Raw genomic sequence first — 17,743 nt, forward strand, 5'->3', positions numbered from 1 at the left:
ATGACGGGAAAGTCACAGTCCACTCATTTAATCTAGTAAAACACAAGTAATCAGGTTTCCCTGGTTTTGTTTGGAACTGCATTCAGAAACGTCATTAAAACCATGTCTACAGGATGTGTTGTTATCAGAAGTCGAAGTTGTAACCGTAAGTCAAAAACGCTTGCGCGAGAGTCTGGTCCCCTGGACCGACGTGTACAACTCATACTTACCTGGCAAGGGAGATACCGTGATCAAAAAGGCGGTTCACCCAGGGTGAGGCTCAGCCATTGCACTCCGGCTGTGCTGACCCCTGCGAATTTCCCAAATGTGGAAATCTCGATTGCATAATTTCTGGTAGTGGGGGACTGCGTTCGCGCTCTCCCCTGATCTATATGTTAAAGGAAAAAAGTGTGGTGGCATACTGACTTCCCGCAGGAAGCTTGGAAGTCAAACTGTGTATGGCCTTACTTCTCACAGTTAAGGTAGGTCCTGATATTTAGTGAACTTGGGGTTCAAGATTTCCATTACATTTCCCTCATCTCTCTATATCACTATACTGTAAGGTTCTCCATTCACTTAATCACGCTATATCTCTGTGTCTTTCAATATCAATATACTGCACTGTTCACCATTAACCGTTTGACGCGTATGATCTCCGGCTATGCTGACCCCTGAGAATTTCCCAAATGTGGAAATCTCGATTGCATAATTTCTGGTAGTGGGGGACTGCGTTCGCGCTCTCCCCTGATCAAATGTAAAAAATAAGCGCAGTGATGAAACCAGTTGATTTATTGCATCTCTGTCCGGGTGTAAGTTATTGTACACCAAGGAAGAAAAACAACACATTTTATGACTGAATGAACCACTCACATGACTGGTTGTCCTGGAGTACAGATGTCAAATAGAGCCCATGGAGAATCTAATCAAGTTTGACACCAAGAGAACTGAAATTTAATTCAACTGACGGAATAGCATCAACAGTCAAAAGGAATAATTATGAAAATTTTAACTTGTATAAATAATTTAATATATATTTTACCTGATAATAGTTTGTTAAATGGCGACCCCCAGCTGCTTTTACTTCCTTTTTAACAGAAAACAGGATTGGTAGATGCAAATTATAAAAATGGAATAAGCGTTTTAATGCTTACTGGTATAAATACCTGGCAGCGATTTAATGGATGAATTGTGAACTTGATTACAAATAAGTCAAGGCGTGGGACTATAATATTGTGGGGGACACATTTCATACTTTTTGCGAAGCATTGTATTCTACATAGGAACAGTTTTCTACTCATACCACAAGTTTCAATTCCTAAATACTATGCCTCCAATATCCTCATTCATTGCTTTGACCAAACATGGCCAAGACAAAAGAGTGTCAGGATGTGGATGGTCAGTGTAGAAAATAAAGCATTAAAAATCAGAAATATATTATCAATTTAAAACAACATTTAATGCTTAAATTTTAATGTGTAAAATTAAATATAAATAGGCTCTGTAACAGTTAAATTTTTACAAAACATTTAACAAAAGTAGAACAAGAACAATAGTCTGTACACATTAAACTTAATCTATGATCTGAACATCGTATTTACAATTTCGTTATTTATACAAAGAAAACAATTACCAGACGGGAAGTTGCCAGTATAATGTCAAAGAGGTGTGGCCAACATAACGGAAACTACCAAGCCTTCCCCTGCAGCGGGCAACAGTTATAAATAATGACTGTGAAGACATTCATAGGAGTTCAGTCCAAAAGATGAAACAGGAATATGGAGGCTACCATACATTGTTGTAAAAAGGAAACAGGAGATTCTTTAGCATTTTGTATGACATCCTTTTCGATGTACTGCATAGAAAATAGAAGCTAGGGGGTTAGGGACACCCAGTTAGGTACTATAGTTAGGACCTAGGGAGGATAAAGAAAATAGGGATTGGGGTTTAGGAAGTAGAGACTAGTTTAAAATAAATCTGGTAAGGTCTAGGGATTACTGTATGGGGGTTAGAGTACAGGGGTTAGGGGTTAGCATTTGGTTTGGTGTCGGCATAGTGAGGCAATCTGGGTAATGCAGCTGGTGACAGCGGGGGGGACAGGTTGCGTGGTCTCTCCTCGCCATGACGCCAGCGCTGCCAGGGCCTCTCTAGGGTCACTCGGTGACAGGTCGTAGACTGTGTAGACCGCTGCCAGCTGAACCTCCCAGGGAACACCTGGAAATTACACAACACACGCAATTCATCGGTTGGCTGTCTGTCTGACGGAGAAGCAGAGTTTCACGCATTCATTGGTTGGCTGTCTGTCTAACGGAGAAGTAGAGTTCACGCATTCATTGGTTGGCTGTCTGTCTAATGGAGAAGCAGAGTTCACGCATTCATTGGTTGGCTGTCTGTCTAATGGAGACGCACTAATGAAGATTCAAGCAAAAGGCCATCAGAACCTGTGGCTCATGGTGATGTAACTCCAACCTAAGGAATGTTGGGAGGCCAGAGATGAAGCCATAGGGAAGCATGAGACTAGATCACCTTCTGACTGTCCATGTCTGGTGAACGTGTTGATGACCCCGGCGATGTTCTTTACAGAAGAGACACATCTCTCCCTCAATCCAAGCTGTCCAAGGCGCCCTAAGAGGACATTCTCACGGTTAGACTGAATTCAGTAAAATGGTTTAACGAGCAGTCGGGGTTGCCATCTCTGATGCCAAAGTACGCAAAACACTGTTTCACACACCTAGACAGTAACTACATTAAATACACACATTATATACATCATTGTTGGTCAGTATTTTTCACTGTATTTGTGTTTTACTGCAATTGTCATGCAAGAGATAGAAAAGGCACACTTTACTGTGATGCAAAGCAGCAAAATAGATTTTTCTTATAGAGGGGGGAAGGTTTATGTCCATCACTTCCTCCAGACCTCCTCCCACCTGATCCTTAACCCACCTATGAGTCTGAGGACTGCAGCCACAGTTACATCCTTGATGGGTGTCTGTCTGGTTCGGGGCTGGGTCACCCAAGAGTTCATCAAAGGCCACAGCTCCTTACTTTAAAACAGAAAGATAAAGAAATGCAACATACAGATAACTGTCAAAATGAAACGATCACCAACAAAATGTGTCTTAATAGGGACTTAGAAGTCCAACATAAGCCACGAGCAACAGCTTTAATGTACTTCCGGGTTGATTGTGTAAAACTGGAATTCTACTGGAGGGACATAACACCATTCTTGTCAATAGTAACTCATCCTTTACATTGTTAGGGCCGTGTAATGACCAAAAGTACCAAATATTGAGTCCGTTGGTTCATGTTATTATCTTCTTATGTTTGCTAACGAGAAACCGTGTTCAGGCCATTAGATGCATCAGTGCTTTTATTTTAGTCAACAGGGTGGGACATCCAATTAGATTGGTCTGATCCCTTCTGATAATCTGATATGTGATCACAAGTCCAACTGGGTCCTCAAGAGGGATCAGCCAATTCCTTATACAGAAATGTACTACTTCAACATGGAGATGCTCTCAGCGGGCGATACAGACGTTACAGTGGCACGGAAACCCAGACGACTTCTTTCAATCTGTGGTCAGCGGTAACCCTACGGGTCAAAGGGACACAGCCAGTACTTTTCCCCCAGCCGATGGTAGGTTGTCACAGTGTATTGTACCTCAGTTGGTTGCAAAGGTCGCCTCAGTGCATTGTCTTGGTTACCTGAGTAGGTTCTCATGGATCCACATCCACTGTGTGTGGGAGCAGAGAAGCTCCAGGGTGAAGACATATTGCCAGGCGACGGGGTTCAGGTCTTGTCCCTGTCGCGGGTGTTTCTGGAAGCTCATCTCAGTTGCAGCTCTGATGCACGTCAACGTGCTGGAGACCAGCTGATCCAGGTCGCCAGGAGGACACTGGGGAAACAGACGTCAAAGGAGTGATGGTGGCCTAGGGTGGTGCAGTGGCCTGGTTGCACATATACTGTAGCAGCGTGGGTTTCAATCATGCTCACTGCACTTTCAGCAATATTTTACAAATGGATTTCAGTACTTTCTACCCTATAAAATAGAAAAATGTGAGAAAATATAAACAAAACAGAAATGTATGATTACTACAAGCTTAGCAATGTACACTGGACCAATTCGTAAAGATGACAAAAAAATCGCAATGTAAAGAATTGTTGTGCACACACTATTGTTAAGCACTATGTCGAAAACAAGGTACCGCTCATCACCTGGCTAATACCATCCCTACAGTGAATCATAGTGGTGGTAGCAACATGCTATGGGGATGGTTCTCAGCGGCAGGACTGAGAGACTGGTCAGGATTGAGGGAAGGATGTCTCTGTAAAGCACTTTGTGACAACTGCTGTTGTAAAAAGGGCTTTATAAATACATTTGATTGATTGATTGATGAAGAGAGGAAAATACAAAGGAGGTCCTTCAAGAAAACCATGATCCAGAGCACACAGGACATTTGACTGGGGCAAAGATGAATCTTTCAGCACAACCATGACACGAAGCACACAGACAAGACAACACGGGAGTGGTTCTGGGACAAGCCGGTGAATGTCCTTCTGCAGCCCAGCCAAAGCCGGGACAAAGTCTGAATCCTACTGAAAATTGGTGGGATCGGAGAACATCCCTAAATCCAGGTGTGCAAACTTGGTAGAGGCATAGCATTCCTCGAGAACACTCAAAGCTGTGATTGCTGCCAAATGCCTAAGTACTGACAAAAGTGTTTAAATACTATGGTAAATTTTTTACATTTACATTTTAGTCATTTAGCTGACACCCCTATCCAGAGCGACATGCAGTAGTACTGAGTGCATGCATTTCAGACCTGGTCCCATGTGGGAATCAATACACTTCACATACAGGGATTAACAGACAACCCATTCATGCACACAGAACATAATGTATTTAAAGAAGTCATTCATACCTGCTCCCAGCCCAGGTAGGCTGTCAGGCAGTGGAGCACCTCTCCTTGAGCTTTGAGCTTGGTGACTGTGTGGATGGCCTGGCACACCAGAGTGCGACAGGAGAACACACTGGGCCACGTGGTGACCATGAACAGAATCAGCTTGACTGACTCAGGGAACTCTGTGGGAGGTAAAACCAGAATATGAAACACCCAAGGGAGTAATAATAATAAATACTACTAGCGAAAGGATTCAAGTGACGGCCGGATGGAAACAGCAGGCCTGCTCGGCCGTGTCACCTTCTTGGAGGAGGCTGCAGGCCAGGATGTGTGCATGGTTCCAATCCCTCCTCCTTCGGCACAGAGCAGTGTAGACTCGAACCAGAGCCTGGAGGTCAGACCCGCTCAGGACGCTCCTCTCAGATTTTAACTTGCCCAGGATGGCTGCCATCAGATCATCTCCTGTGGACTGACAAGGCACAGGACAACCACGACAGAGGTGTTAACTTCCGCACATCAAAGACTCCAAGCAGAAACTGCTACCGCATATCGGCTGGGCAACACTGTGTGACTAACCTGATTGTTTTCAAACTCAGAGATGACCTCCTTCTCCTCATCACGCAATATGGGTTTCCTAGACAGGTTCCCGACGTGCAGGTTACCCCTGATAACAGGCAGCAGGTCAAAACACTGGGCTGAGATCTTCTCAAAGGCCTGGGATATAGATGCTTTGCCTGCTGGATTCCCAGACGGTCTCTCCCCCTGTGAAGCATTTCCATGTTGAGGTATCCGGGGTACCAGGTTTGGGCCGGCTGATGCCGTGCCAGGGCCGAGGGAACAGTTATCCAGCCTCAGCCTTTTGGCACCCTGAGGTAGCAGCACGTTGGCGCCGCTCCGCTTCCCCCTTTGTTCTGTTTTGGTGAAGGCCGTGGACGAGGGGTTGACCGCTTGAAACCCGGATGCTGGACTGACCGACGTAGACCCCGCCTCGGCCGCAGACACACCAAGGTTCCCTCGGAGGATACTCAGAGTTCTGGCACGGGCGGAGAGTTCTGGGTACATGCTGTCTAGAACCCTCATGGAATTCTCCTGGGCGGGGCTGGAGGACGAAGAGGAGGCGCTAAAGGCAGGGAGTCTGCCTGGAACGGGAACAGCGTGTTTAGGGGTGGCTGACCCAAACAGGAGCGGAGAGGAGGGGACCCTCGATGCCGGAGGAGGGGTGTTAAGAGACAGGGAGCGAAGCTTTTTGCAATCGGACGCTGTCTGGGAACCCAGGGTGGAAACGGTGCCGTCCATTGGTGAGGGACATGATAGTTTCCCAATGGTTTGTCCATGATTGGCAGGTTTTACTGTCCTTGGAGGAGTTACGGTGAGAGGCATCAGAAGAGCTGGTAGAGGAGGACCCATTTCAGAACGAACCTTCCCTAACCATATATGACTGTTCCCAGAAGCTGCAGTGGGCTTGACCACAGGTATGGCTGGGGGTTGCTCAGCTCCTGCAGGTGGAGCTGTGGGGGCCAGGCCTTCCGCCTGTGGGGCCGTGGGGGGCGGGCCTTCCGCCTGTGGGGCCGTGGGGGGCGGGCCTTCCGCCTGTGGGGCCGTGGGGGGCGGGCCTTCCGCCTGTGGAGACGGGCCTTCAGACCGTGGAGACGTGGGGGGCGGGCCTTCCGCCTGTGGGGCCGTGGGGGGCGGGCCTTCCGCCTGTGGAGACGGGCCTTCAGACCGTGGAGACGTGGGGGCCGGGCCTTCAGACCGTGGAGCCGTGGGGGGCGGGCCTTCCGCCTGTGGAGACGTGGGGGCCGGGCCTTCCGCCTGTGGAGACGTGGGGGCCGGGCCTTCCGCCTGTGGAGACGTGGGGGCCGGGCCTTCCGCCTGTGGAGACGTGGCGGCCGGGCCTTCCGCCTGTGGAGACGTGGCGGCCGGGCCTTCCGCCTGTGGAGACGGGCCTTCAGACCGTGGAGCCGTGGGGGGCGGGCCTTCCGCCTGTGGAGCCGTGGGGGGCGGGCCTTCCGCCTGTGGAGCCGGGCCTTCCGCCTGTGGAGCCGTGGGGGGCGTGCCTTCCGCCTGTGGAGCCGGGCCTTCAGACCGTGGAGCCGTGGGGGACGGGCCTTCCGCCTGTGGAGCCGGGCCGTCAGACCGTGGAGCCGGGCCTTCAGACAGTGGAGCCGTGGGTGGCGGGCCTTCCGCCTGTGGAGCCGGGCCTTCAGACCGTGGAGCCGTGGGTGGCGGGCCTTCCGCCTGTGGAGCCGGGCCTTCAGACCGTGGAGCCGTGGGGGGCGGGCCTTCCGCCTGTGGAGCCGGGCCTTCAGACCGTGGAGCCGTGGGGGGCGGGCCTTCCGCCTGTGGAGCCGGGCCTTCAGACCGTGGAGCCGTGGGGGGCGGGCCTTCCGCCTGTGGAGCCGGGCCTTCAGACCGTGGAGCCGTGGGGGGCGGGCCTTCCGCCTGTGGAGCCGGGCCTTCCGCCTGTGGAGCCGAGCCTTCTGCGGCTTTGCCTTCTGCGGCTTTGCCTTCTGCGGCTTTGCCTTCTGCGGCTTTGCCTTCTGCGGCTTTGCCTTCTGCGGCTTTGCCTTCTGCGGCTTTGCCTTCTGCGGCTTTGCCTTCTGCGGCTTTGCCTTCTGCGGCTTTGCCTTCTGCGGCTTTGCCTTCTGCGGCTTTGCCTTCAGATTGTGAAGGCGTGGGGGCTTTGCCTTGGGACCGTGAGGAAGAGGGGGTGTGGCCTTCTGTTTCTGAAGCTGAGGAAATGTGGCATTTAGACACTGCATCTTCCATAATGACAACGTTGACAAGATCTGTTTTAGGGGATGTCTGGATCCCTTCAATCAATGCTTGTTGACCAGGTTTGAAACCTTCTGAATGTTGAAAATAAGTAGTCTGAATCTCATCTCCAAGATATGTGACATTACTGTCCCTACAAGTCATGGATGTGTGAGTTTTTGCCTGTGGATCTGAGACATGTGTAATGTTTGAAGGAGAGTTTAGTACTGGGCTTTTAAACCCAGGTCCGTTGTCTATTTGAGGCACTCTGACATCAGATGAGCTACTCTCAATACCCATCTCTGTCATGTCTGGTGAGATCTCAACCACTTCATTTCCTTGTGTTAGTGCAAGGGAGGTTTGAAGGATCCCAAAACAAACAGAGAGGCTGTTTGGAGGTTCTGCTGAGTTTATTAGACAGTCTCTGACTTGGGTAAAGGCGTCTCCTTTCTTTTCTTCACTGTCACAGACTCTGATCTTTCTCTGCACTGAAGTCTCTGTGGCTGAACTAGGGCTTTCCATACAAGTAGAATGAGGTATGTCAGAGACGGGGGGTTGCCTGGGACTTCTGCTTGATGATCGTTCATCTGAGGAGTTTCCAAGCTGTTGTCCTGTCAGCCCACAAACAATCTGACTGGCTGCATCTTCCAGCCTAAGGATTTTCTGATTTGTTGGTGCAGGCTGTCTTGCCGACTGATTGGGTAGTTCAGGGTCTCTGACAGGATGTGTAACAGAAGAGCACACCATGGTGGAGACATTGGAGCAGTTTCCATCCTCTACTGCAAATCTATTTTCTCCAGCTCCTGACTCCAAGTCAGAATCCAAACCCCCATGAGCTGAGGAGCCAGGCATGGGGGAGAGGACAGGGGGCAGGGGCTTGAACCAATCCATGATCTCCTCAATTTCTAAGCAGTTCTTGTCACCGGGCTGCTTTCTCTTCCTGGCAGGCCTCTCCGTTTTCTTCTTGGGGTCCTGTAGCGATTCTCTGGTGTTCTGTGGGAGGGGCCTGAGGGAGGCAGAGGTTGGCGGGCTGGACTGTACAAGGTGGTCCCTCGGGGCAGGAGGATCTGACCAATCACCATTCACAGAAGGGAAGAATCCACCGGTAGGACATACATTGTCGCTGTTCTCTGCAGTGAGGGGGGAGGGGCAGAGAGAGATCTGTTATGGGCCATTTGTGTAGGTCCATCATGCCAGCATTATGTCATCACACTGCGTTCTGAGCACCCACCAGGAAGGCGTGATGTCATCTTAGTGTGTTCTAAACCAGCGAGGTGTGACGACGGAGGGTTGACACACATCCACAGCTCCTCTAGTAGCCTCCGGGCCTTCTCTGAAAAACACGACCGTGCTAACCCCAATGTATTGACTGTACCTTTTTCATTAGCAACAGCAGAAACTAGGGGGGGGTGAACATTCAAACACTTCAACCGCAGTGACATCTTTGATGTTAAAAAGATGACAGAAAATTACCAAAAGTAAAATCATAGTGCAGTTGTCACAGAACTACCACCTACCAGTCTCAAATCATCAAAACACATTTGTTTTATAATGTAAAAATGCTGTGTCATTAGGATACTTTTTGTAACCGATTGAACTGCATTCAATTAGAGAGTAGCCAAAAAAAGCTACCAGGCTAACATTAGCTAGGCATATTGAAAATATAAATTAACTATATCCTTTATCCCATTCCAGCTTTGGCCTATTTGGTGCAATAGCCAGTCCTTCCCATTTTAACACTAAGTTTTGTCATTTTAATTCCATCTTCCATTGATTAACCACACACTGTTGTCTCTCCACCTAGTCCTGGGCCTTCCCCGAGGTCTCCTCCCAGCTGGACCTCCCTAGGGGGACATCCTGGGGGCATCCTTACCAGATGCCCGAACCACCTCAACTGGCTCCTTTCGACGCAAAGGAGCAGTGGCTCTACTCAAAGTTCCTCACGGATGGCTGAGCTTCTTACCCTATCCCTAAGGGAGAAGCCAGCCACCCTTCTGAGAAAACCCATTTCAGCCACTTGTACTCACGATCTTGTTGTTTCGGTCATGACCCAGCCTTCAGGACCATAGGTGAGGGTAGGAAGGAAAACTGACCGGTATATCGAGAACTTTATGCCCTAATAACTCACCAACCTTTTACTAATAACTGTCCACAGCTGCATGAATTAATGTGGATAATTTTTTTTCCTATTTCTAGAAGAAAACATTCATGACAAGTAATTTAAAGGTTAAGTAACATTTTCCACGTGCCAAATCCCTAGTTCAAACTCACAGTTCAACCTAGACTGTACCTCTTTACTAAAACCCCACATCACTTTAAAACACTGTGCGTGCTGACTTTAGTTAGTGTTACAAAAACATACCTTTATCAAACGCTGGTTCTTCAGGTGATGCTGCTTGAGTTGAAATACTATTTAGTTCTGAAAAAAAAAATGATATGTATGAATCAAACAAATCAAGTAATAGGAATACTATAAAAATACATAGCAATAAATATCACTGTTAATACTATTATGAACAGACCTTTTAAACTCTAAGGGGGACGCCAATTACTGTAGGCATCAGAATGTCAGTCACTTTTGTTAATACACACACTATCATGGAATAAACAACGGTCACAGAGATTCCTGCCCGTTTTGTTGAGTGCTCCAACTACTCCTTGACTTGTACAAGGTATTTATGGTAGTTTTCCATGGCAAGTACTTTTGTAGACTTTTTTTAATATAAATAATACTATTATATAAATATTTAGCATGTGTTACCTTTGTTCTTGTCTTTCTCCATTTTCTCTAGTTGTTCCTGGAATTAAAAGGTACAAGCAGACAGTTCTAAACATCTACAGCCAAACAAACAGTTGATAGCACAGATGAATAATAAATATAATGATCAACTGTATTTAGTGAATGTAGTAACAATGTGATTATCATAAAAATAACATGTGCTCCAGACCTGAAGATGTAGTAGGTTTTGCTCCAGAAGAGAATTCTGTGTTTTCAGTTCGGTAATGACATGGTCCTGCTTCACTTTACAATCTGAAGAGACACAACAACCACCCAGGCAAATTACAAATAGCAAAACTACATTAAACTGTACACCTTGTGATCAAAAACCAACTGTACACTACATTAAACTGTACACCTTGTGATCAAAAACCAACTGTACACTACATTAAACTGTACACCTTTTATGAACATGACAAAACTACATTAGGCTGTATCCTATGATCCTGTTGAAACTACATTAGGCTGCAAACTGTATCCCCAAACTATTATTATTATGAAAATAAAACTGTTAAACTGTAGCCCCGGGTTATTATTATTATAAAATAAACTGTTCAACTGTATCCCCGGGCTATTATTATTATAAAATAAACTGTTCAACTGTATCCCCGGGCTATTATTATTATTATAATAAAACTGTTCAACTGTATCCCTGGGCTATTATTATTATAATAAATCTTTAACTGTATCCCCAGGCTATTATTATTATAAAACTATATCCCCAGGCTATTATTATCATAATAAAACTGTTCAACTGTATTATTATATATATAAAAAAAAAACTGTTAAACTGTATCCCCAGGCTATTATTATTATTATAAAACTGTATCCCTTGGCTATTATTATTATAATAATAAAACTGTTAAACTGCATCCACAGGCCTGTATTATCATAATAAAACTGTTACACTGTATTCCTAGAGCCTATATAATGAAAACAAAATATATGCCCAGGGCGTATCCCCAGGCCATCAGACAGTCATCAGACAATACATCATAACTCATATTTACCATAGACATTATTGTTAATACCTACCTTCAAATGCTTTCAGCTGTTTTTCTAGGTTGTGCTTTCTGTGTGAAATGACAACATATAAATGTCACTTCAGGAACAACAGCAGGTGTTTGTAATACTGTTTCTACCCTTGCAGTGGATGAGGTATTAACAGAAAGGGAAGACTTACAGAACAGACATCCTGGCATTCTCCTCCTTCAAATGCTGAACTTCCTCCGCTATCTTCTGACAAGTTTTCAACGATGTCTGACAGACAGAAATAAGACTCTACATAATTGATAGAATAAAGATGGCTCACCACCCCTTTACAAAATAGTTACCTGTGTCTTCAGCAGATCTTTTTCTAGTGCGGTGTTCTCCTGTTTAAGCTGGACATTCTCAAGGTTCTGCTGCTCCGAGTTATCTTCATAATGAACAGTTCCACGTCAGACAATGAGCAGGCAGTTGACTGCTACAATTTCAGTGTATTAGTGGTTTTGGGCTCACCTGCCGCCGTCTTCAGCTGGTCTTCAAGTCTCTTCTTTCTAAGAGAAAGAGTAAGATGTGTCCCTGTTTCCAAGCCAGGTTTTGACTAACCACGTTTCCTACCGCCACTTTTTTAAGTCAACTTGTGTCGCATAATTTTTTTTTGTCAAACGCTGTGACAGAGACAGGATGTGTGTGTAAGATATGGCCACGTCAACAGACAATTTCTGTTCAGCATGGTTGGATCTTAGTCCCTTTAAAGTTAATGCAACAGATGGCAGTGAAAATGCAGTAATATGCTAATTTATGTAAATAATCATCATAGCTATTTCCATTTGGAGTCGCCCACTGGGATTTGGGATAGCACGCTGTTTATTAGACTAAATTTAAATAACTTGAAGTTGAACTCTGATCACCTCTATTAAATTGCCAAGTTCTTCCAAAAACACACTGTTCTATTTAGAGACACCTAGCTATTGATGGTCTTACATAGTCTCGGTTTTGCTGTTCTGCTCCTTCAGCCTCGCCACCTCCTCAGAAAGACACTGGGACAATGTCTCAGAGCTCTGCAGGAAATAAACAACACTGTTAGAGCTCTATGGGATTGAAACAACACTGTTACTTAGAGCTCTACAGAATAGAAGCATTTGACACATCATGTGTTCATAATTTACCTTCTTAGTCTCCAGCTCTGCCCGCATTGCTTCGTACTCAGCATGTTGCTTTTCAAGAGGAGCAACTTTCAACTGCAGTTCATTGAGTTGCAGACGCAGCTTGCTTGTTTCCCTGGAACAATGCTAAATTACATTTCAACAGGAAATAACCTTTGGATATCACCTTTATACTTTCAAAGCCATATAAAAGGAACATTCAATAAGATAAAAATTAGCTAGAGAACAAAGATGCCATACCTCTGGGAACTCTGGAGCTGTAATGAAACAGTCAAGGAAAACACTTCCAACACACAAAATATATAGACTTGCCATTACAGTCAAATACACATTATACTAGGACTGGGAGATATGACCTAAAAATTACATCATGGTATATTTACAATTTAGAAGGTAACGTATGCGTCATGGTATATTCATTTTAAGAAAAATTGGAAGGGGTGCAAGACTATAGGAAGGTAACTACTGTAATTATTTCTAATAGTCAAGTACTGGGTTTCTACTGTGCTGTGCTTTCAGAAAGTTGTGTGCCATTAATTCTGAAGAACTGAAATCTTTAGAGTAGAGGAAGCGCTACTGAGCCTCTATTAAAAGGATATCATTACACTTCCCTTGATATTCAGTCAGCAACTGACTAGAAAAAACCCAAAAAACAATTACATACAAGCAAAAGATGAAAGTCATATCCTAACTAAAACAAAAAGTGGTAGGCTTATGTTTTTTACATTGCAATTTGCAGTTCCAAAACACGTATTAGGGTCCAGTTTTTCCAAAACGAAATCCATTTAGATTTTAACATGACCGAACTACACTTTACACTTGAACATGACATAATTCCATACATTGAATGAAATGTCCATCCCATACAATACAGCCCACACAGTAGCCTGAACCTCATGTTATTTCAGTCTTCTCCATTTTCTTTTAAACAATCTTATCAGTTGCTTGTTTCTAACAAAGACTTCAGGAACAAACTGAACTATTCTCTAATGTAACATGAGTTCATAATGACAAATAAGTCGTTACACTGACTCCAGTCTAACCTTTGACACATTTGAAACCGCACACATCAGTGCGTGTCTATGTAGTCACCCTTTATCTTATAGTGAGATATACAATCAAATCACAATTTTTACTATGTTATTTTTCGATTTTCAATAAAAAAAAAGCTTATAGAATAGCACAGTGGAGGTTGTGTTTTCAGTGTGCATTACAATGTCAGTGCAGTAAACATTACCATAATAAAAGTGCAATACTTACTCGGAGTCAATTATATTCTGTTTCAATACCAGAAGAGCTTCCACATATTCTTTTAAGGTCTACAAGAAAGGAGAGATTGTCCGTCAGAATAATCGTGGATATCTTTTAAGCCTGCAACAGTGAGAACCTTACTCTCCTCACCTGGTGAAGCACCGTGCAGTTTTGACAAGCTTCAACATTCGTGTCAGACACTATTCTTGCTTTTTTGGAATGATTCTCCCCTGGCCTCATGATAGTAAAAGTTACTTCTCAATATCCCAAAGTAATAAAGAAATATATTGAACTATAAAACCCCAGACATAAAGAAGGCAAGCACTTGTCAACAACTTCCGCACGATAAGACAATACAAACGCACTGTCCCACGTTGATTTAGGACCCTAAAGACCGACCGGAGTTGTTTATAGAAATGCCTGTACAAAAATATTTCGACCTTATTATTTGCATAAAATGTTGCTTTATTTAGCAAAATAAATGTATTAATTTGCAAAGATTAATTAGTATATTTAAAATAATGTATTAAGCTAAACAAAAATCATTGATAAAGTACATTCCAATGCACCGGCAATTTATAGTCAGAACGCAACATGACGTATGATGTAAAATCCCTGATCTATCTATAGGGGGTGGCAGTCAAATAAAAACTGTGTGAATCTCAAATTGCATACTAGTAATAATAATAGTAGACCATCCGGGAACGTTTGGCGTACTGTTTTCAGCGTACTATGGTGTCGGACACACTAATCTTGAGATTCAGCCAGAGCAAAATACAAGACAGTCTCTACAAACAGTATTCAATAGTCAAACCTACTTGATTCAGTGAGAAAAAGTTGATACGCGTGTATACATTTTGTTCTAAATTGCAGCTTTTAATGTTATTTTAATGCAACATGTCTAACAAAGCAAGGAAAGAGCAGATTGTTAACCGTCTAAATGTGACTGCAGAATACTGTGTATAGCATAGTGCTACTTCATCTTAATTATTTTCACTACTGAGAAGGACAGAATGACAAAAATGAATTGGTTCATCTTCCATTTACCATGTACTGTGCTTGTATTTTAAGACATTGTAGCACAGGTGTATGCACTAGCCCTGTGCATGCAGTCTGCTGGGATCTGATTCCTTATGTTGTTAGCAGAGGTGACAAAATACCGGAACATGACACTACTAGCATTGTCCCAAAGCAGTCTGGTGGTTGCCATAGATTTGTCCACAAGGTGGTCCTGTTCCTGCACTTTGTATGTTGCAGTCCCCGACGATCTGTTCCAATATAAATTGGCACGTCTGTATGTAGCTCGCTGTAGGGCCGATTTGTTCTGGTCAGAACCCACAGTTGGACGGCGGTGGTGTATGTCAACAGACTGAGTGGGATGCGCTCCCTCTTTCTGTTGACTTGTGTATTTGGAGCAATCGCCGCCTCCTATAAACCTCCCCGGGTTTCTCAACTCTTGAGCTGCTAGGACTCTCTCTACAATGGCTCTCTGTGAGTGTAAGTGGCAGGGTTCGACTCTTACTGCCGAGGAGCTCCATTGCTCGGTTGCTGTCATACCGGCTTTCCTGCAGGACCTTTTGGAGCTGGGCATTTATTTTTCCACTGGGTTCACTGTGTGCAGCCTTGTTCGAGCCTCTTCAGTCGGTGCCCGGACAGATTTTGGCATTTAAGACGGCGTTGCTTTTGGACTGGGCTTTGGCAGAAAGTGTTGTATCTACACCCATGCTTTGCCTCGTCTGTAGTCTGTGTCTCTAAAAGGGTTATGGAATGGCAGATATCTCTGTCCTATTGAAAAGCTGTAGGGGGGACTTGCTGTGGGGGGACAAGCCTTGCATGTTAGAAAACCCTCGAACATGACAGTTGAAGCAGTACTGTTGAGAAGAGTGGCCAAAAATTCCTCCCAGTCCGTGTAAGAGACTGATCGACAGTAACAAGAAATGGATACATTAAGTTATTAAAATAGATTTTTGATGAATAAATAATTGCAAGGTATAAATAATTGCAAAGTGTCATTTTTTAAATTTGGTCAAACTTACCTATCAATTTAGTTGAAATAAAGATTACATTTCCATGTCTAAATATGTAAAAAAAAAAAAATCCAGAGAGTGTACTTACTTTTTCACATGACTTTAGAAGGAAGCCAGATCACTCTCTGCATGAGAACAAAGATCACCTGTACTCTAAATAAAGATAAAACATTTTTGCCAATCATTCAAATATGGATTTTCCTTGAAAGACTTCTCTCAGTCAAAGTGCATACTTGGGTGACAGACGACTCTGCCAATTCCTGGCAAGGACTTGGACACTGGATATCCAACTAGCTCTGAAGGACGGGACCTTAACATACTGCACCTTAACATACTGCACGTCACGCAGTCCGCTTTTGGGTCTTCCACCGCGTTTTCAGTCTTCAACTGAACAGTTTGTTAAACATTTCTTCTAGTCATCTAACAGCACACAAAAAACGTTTTCGACAACAACAAATTATTCAAACGTTTTATTGTATTAATGTGTATTGGTATTGTAATATCTTTATGAGCAAATAAACACTTAATGCACAAATGCATTAAAACATTTTCAAGAATTTTGCACAGTACGGTATATACCTCACAAAAAAAGGAAGGTCCTGCTCCCCCAAATGTCAGTGCCCCAAATTGATGTGGAACCAGATGTAGAATACTGTGAACATTATATGATCACGCAGAAATTGATTCAGTTTCGATCTTAACGATCACCTATCGCCATAGCAGCCTGTACTTTACGTGAAGAGTACAGACTTTGTGTTGAATACACAAACTCAAAATGTGATCTGCACATGCGCTTGGTCCGAACGCTTGGTCCGGCGGAATTAAAGATCCCAAAAACAGTTGGATCCGCAGCCACAGCCTATAATAAATGCTTTCAATACAAAAAGTAAAAGGTGCAGATAGTCAACAGAGATGTCTAGATGTGAATGCAGGATGTCCAGGTATACAATGGAGTAGTGTTACATCATCCAGCCTTACAGCAAAAAGAAAGCTTTGCTAATAAATAAGAGCATCACTACTAGGAAGGACAGTGCAGTACAGGATCAGAGAGACCCCATATCATTGGTTTATCTTCAGTAAGATGTATTGTACTTATCAGTCAAAACAATGTAGCACCATAGGTGTATGCAGTAGCCCTGTGCATGCAGTCTGCTGAGATCCGATTCCTTCTGCTGTCAGCTAACAGCATGAAACCCTGGAAACCCTAGCATTGTCGGAAGGATGTCCCAGGGGTTGTCTCATGGTTGTCCCAGGGTTGTCTCATGGTTTTCTCATTGTTGTCCTAGGTTTACCTAAGGACTGTCCAACAAGGTGGTTGAGAGGTTCTTTTCCAGGATGAATGCAGGAGAGAGACCGACACACTGGAGCAGTCTGTCTTTATTCAGTTCAGCTCTTTAGTCTTCCTGTACCAACTAGACAGACAGACAGGCTTCTCTAGCATCAAGATGTCCGGCATCATGAGTAAGGGTGTGGTTTGTGTCTTCCAGTTCAATTTAAATATACGATTTCAGTGCATGCGCATGCTCCATGCCAAACTGTCCTTCAAGCCGCCGCATCAGACGCCCCCAGAGTCTCTTCAATACACCTGCTCTCTTCTGCGCTGGAGGTGGTGACTATCAGTACCTAGAGGTTTGAATGAGAACAGGACTTGCAGCATTGCTTCCCATAGAACTTGTGACTGCAGACTCCATGTTGCGGTACCAAGTAGCACCAGTTGAAGTAGTCCTTACACAGCAGGTCTGTGGAAACAAGGACCAAAATATCAGAGACCTGTATTCAGCACGACCTGTGTGCATTTACAATATTTTTTATGTAGGCCTATGTAGGGCCACCAAAAACACAAATAGGTCCTGAATGCACACCAGTTAGGCTTAATGTGTACATAGGTTAGGCTTAGCATG

At 44.4% G+C, this 17,743-nt stretch overlaps 2 protein-coding genes, 1 non-coding gene and 1 pseudogene across 7 annotated transcripts in view; 2 read left to right on the forward strand and 2 right to left on the reverse strand.

The window, feature by feature from the left end:
* The first annotated feature begins 201 nt into the window (after positions 1–201).
* On the forward strand, positions 202–365 carry LOC114828830. Its single transcript, XR_003777215.1, has one exon. It is a non-coding gene; the product is annotated as a U1 spliceosomal RNA (small nuclear RNA).
* Positions 366–592: 227 nt separating this feature from the next.
* Positions 593–726, forward strand: LOC114828832 (annotated as a pseudogene).
* Positions 727–798: 72 nt separating this feature from the next.
* Positions 799–14,174, reverse strand: ice1 (KIAA0947-like (H. sapiens)). 5 transcript variants are annotated; one of them, XM_034286885.1, is made up of 24 exons: positions 13,966–14,174; positions 13,825–13,883; positions 13,164–13,198; positions 12,805–12,823; positions 12,568–12,679; positions 12,383–12,459; positions 11,915–11,952; positions 11,749–11,831; positions 11,598–11,695; positions 11,450–11,487; positions 10,584–10,666; positions 10,397–10,433; positions 9,998–10,054; positions 8,867–8,968; positions 7,404–8,765; positions 7,134–7,358; positions 6,583–6,626; positions 5,458–6,441; positions 5,182–5,350; positions 4,903–5,063; positions 3,685–3,875; positions 2,923–3,023; positions 2,503–2,601; positions 799–2,190 (listed from the first exon to the last, which is right to left on the reverse strand). In XM_034286885.1, the coding sequence occupies exons 1-24, from the start codon at positions 14,053–14,055 to the stop codon at positions 2,006–2,008; spliced, it is 4,449 nt and encodes a 1,482-aa protein (XP_034142776.1). In that variant the 5' UTR covers positions 14,056–14,174; the 3' UTR covers positions 799–2,005. The 5 variants fall into 5 exon arrangements, with proteins under 5 accessions (XP_034142776.1, XP_034142775.1, XP_034142774.1 ...); XM_034286884.1 differs by having other exon boundaries at positions 7,134–8,765; positions 11,598–11,674; XM_034286883.1 differs by having other exon boundaries at positions 7,134–8,765.
* A 2,123-nt stretch (positions 14,175–16,297) lies between these two features.
* The window catches only part of LOC105016491 (A disintegrin and metalloproteinase with thrombospondin motifs 16), a 43,525-nt gene continuing 42,079 nt past the window's right edge, over positions 16,298–17,743 (reverse strand). The window contains exon 23 of the mRNA XM_034286950.1: positions 16,298–17,581. Within this exon, the coding sequence (XP_034142841.1) occupies positions 17,466–17,581 (116 nt within the window). The 3' untranslated portion in view covers positions 16,298–17,465. The remainder of the gene's footprint in view (positions 17,582–17,743) is intronic.

Source organism: Esox lucius, chromosome 16 (genome assembly GCF_011004845.1).
Source record: "Esox lucius isolate fEsoLuc1 chromosome 16, fEsoLuc1.pri, whole genome shotgun sequence".
Classification (NCBI taxonomy): Eukaryota; Metazoa; Chordata; class Actinopteri; order Esociformes; family Esocidae; genus Esox; species Esox lucius.

Coding starts and splice junctions, on each gene's coding strand:
- ice1 (XM_034286883.1), bottom strand. CDS start 14,055: ATGAGGCCAGGGGAGAATCATTCCAAAAAAGCAAGAATAGTGTCTGAC. Junction 10,667..11,449: donor ACAGCTGAAAGCATTTGAAG/GTAGGTATTAAC, acceptor GTGTCTCTTCAG/ATTGTAAAGTGAAGCAGGAC. Junction 2,602..2,922: donor TGCAGTCCTCAGACTCATAG/GTGGGTTAAGGA, acceptor ATGTCCTCTTAG/GGCGCCTTGGACAGCTTGGA.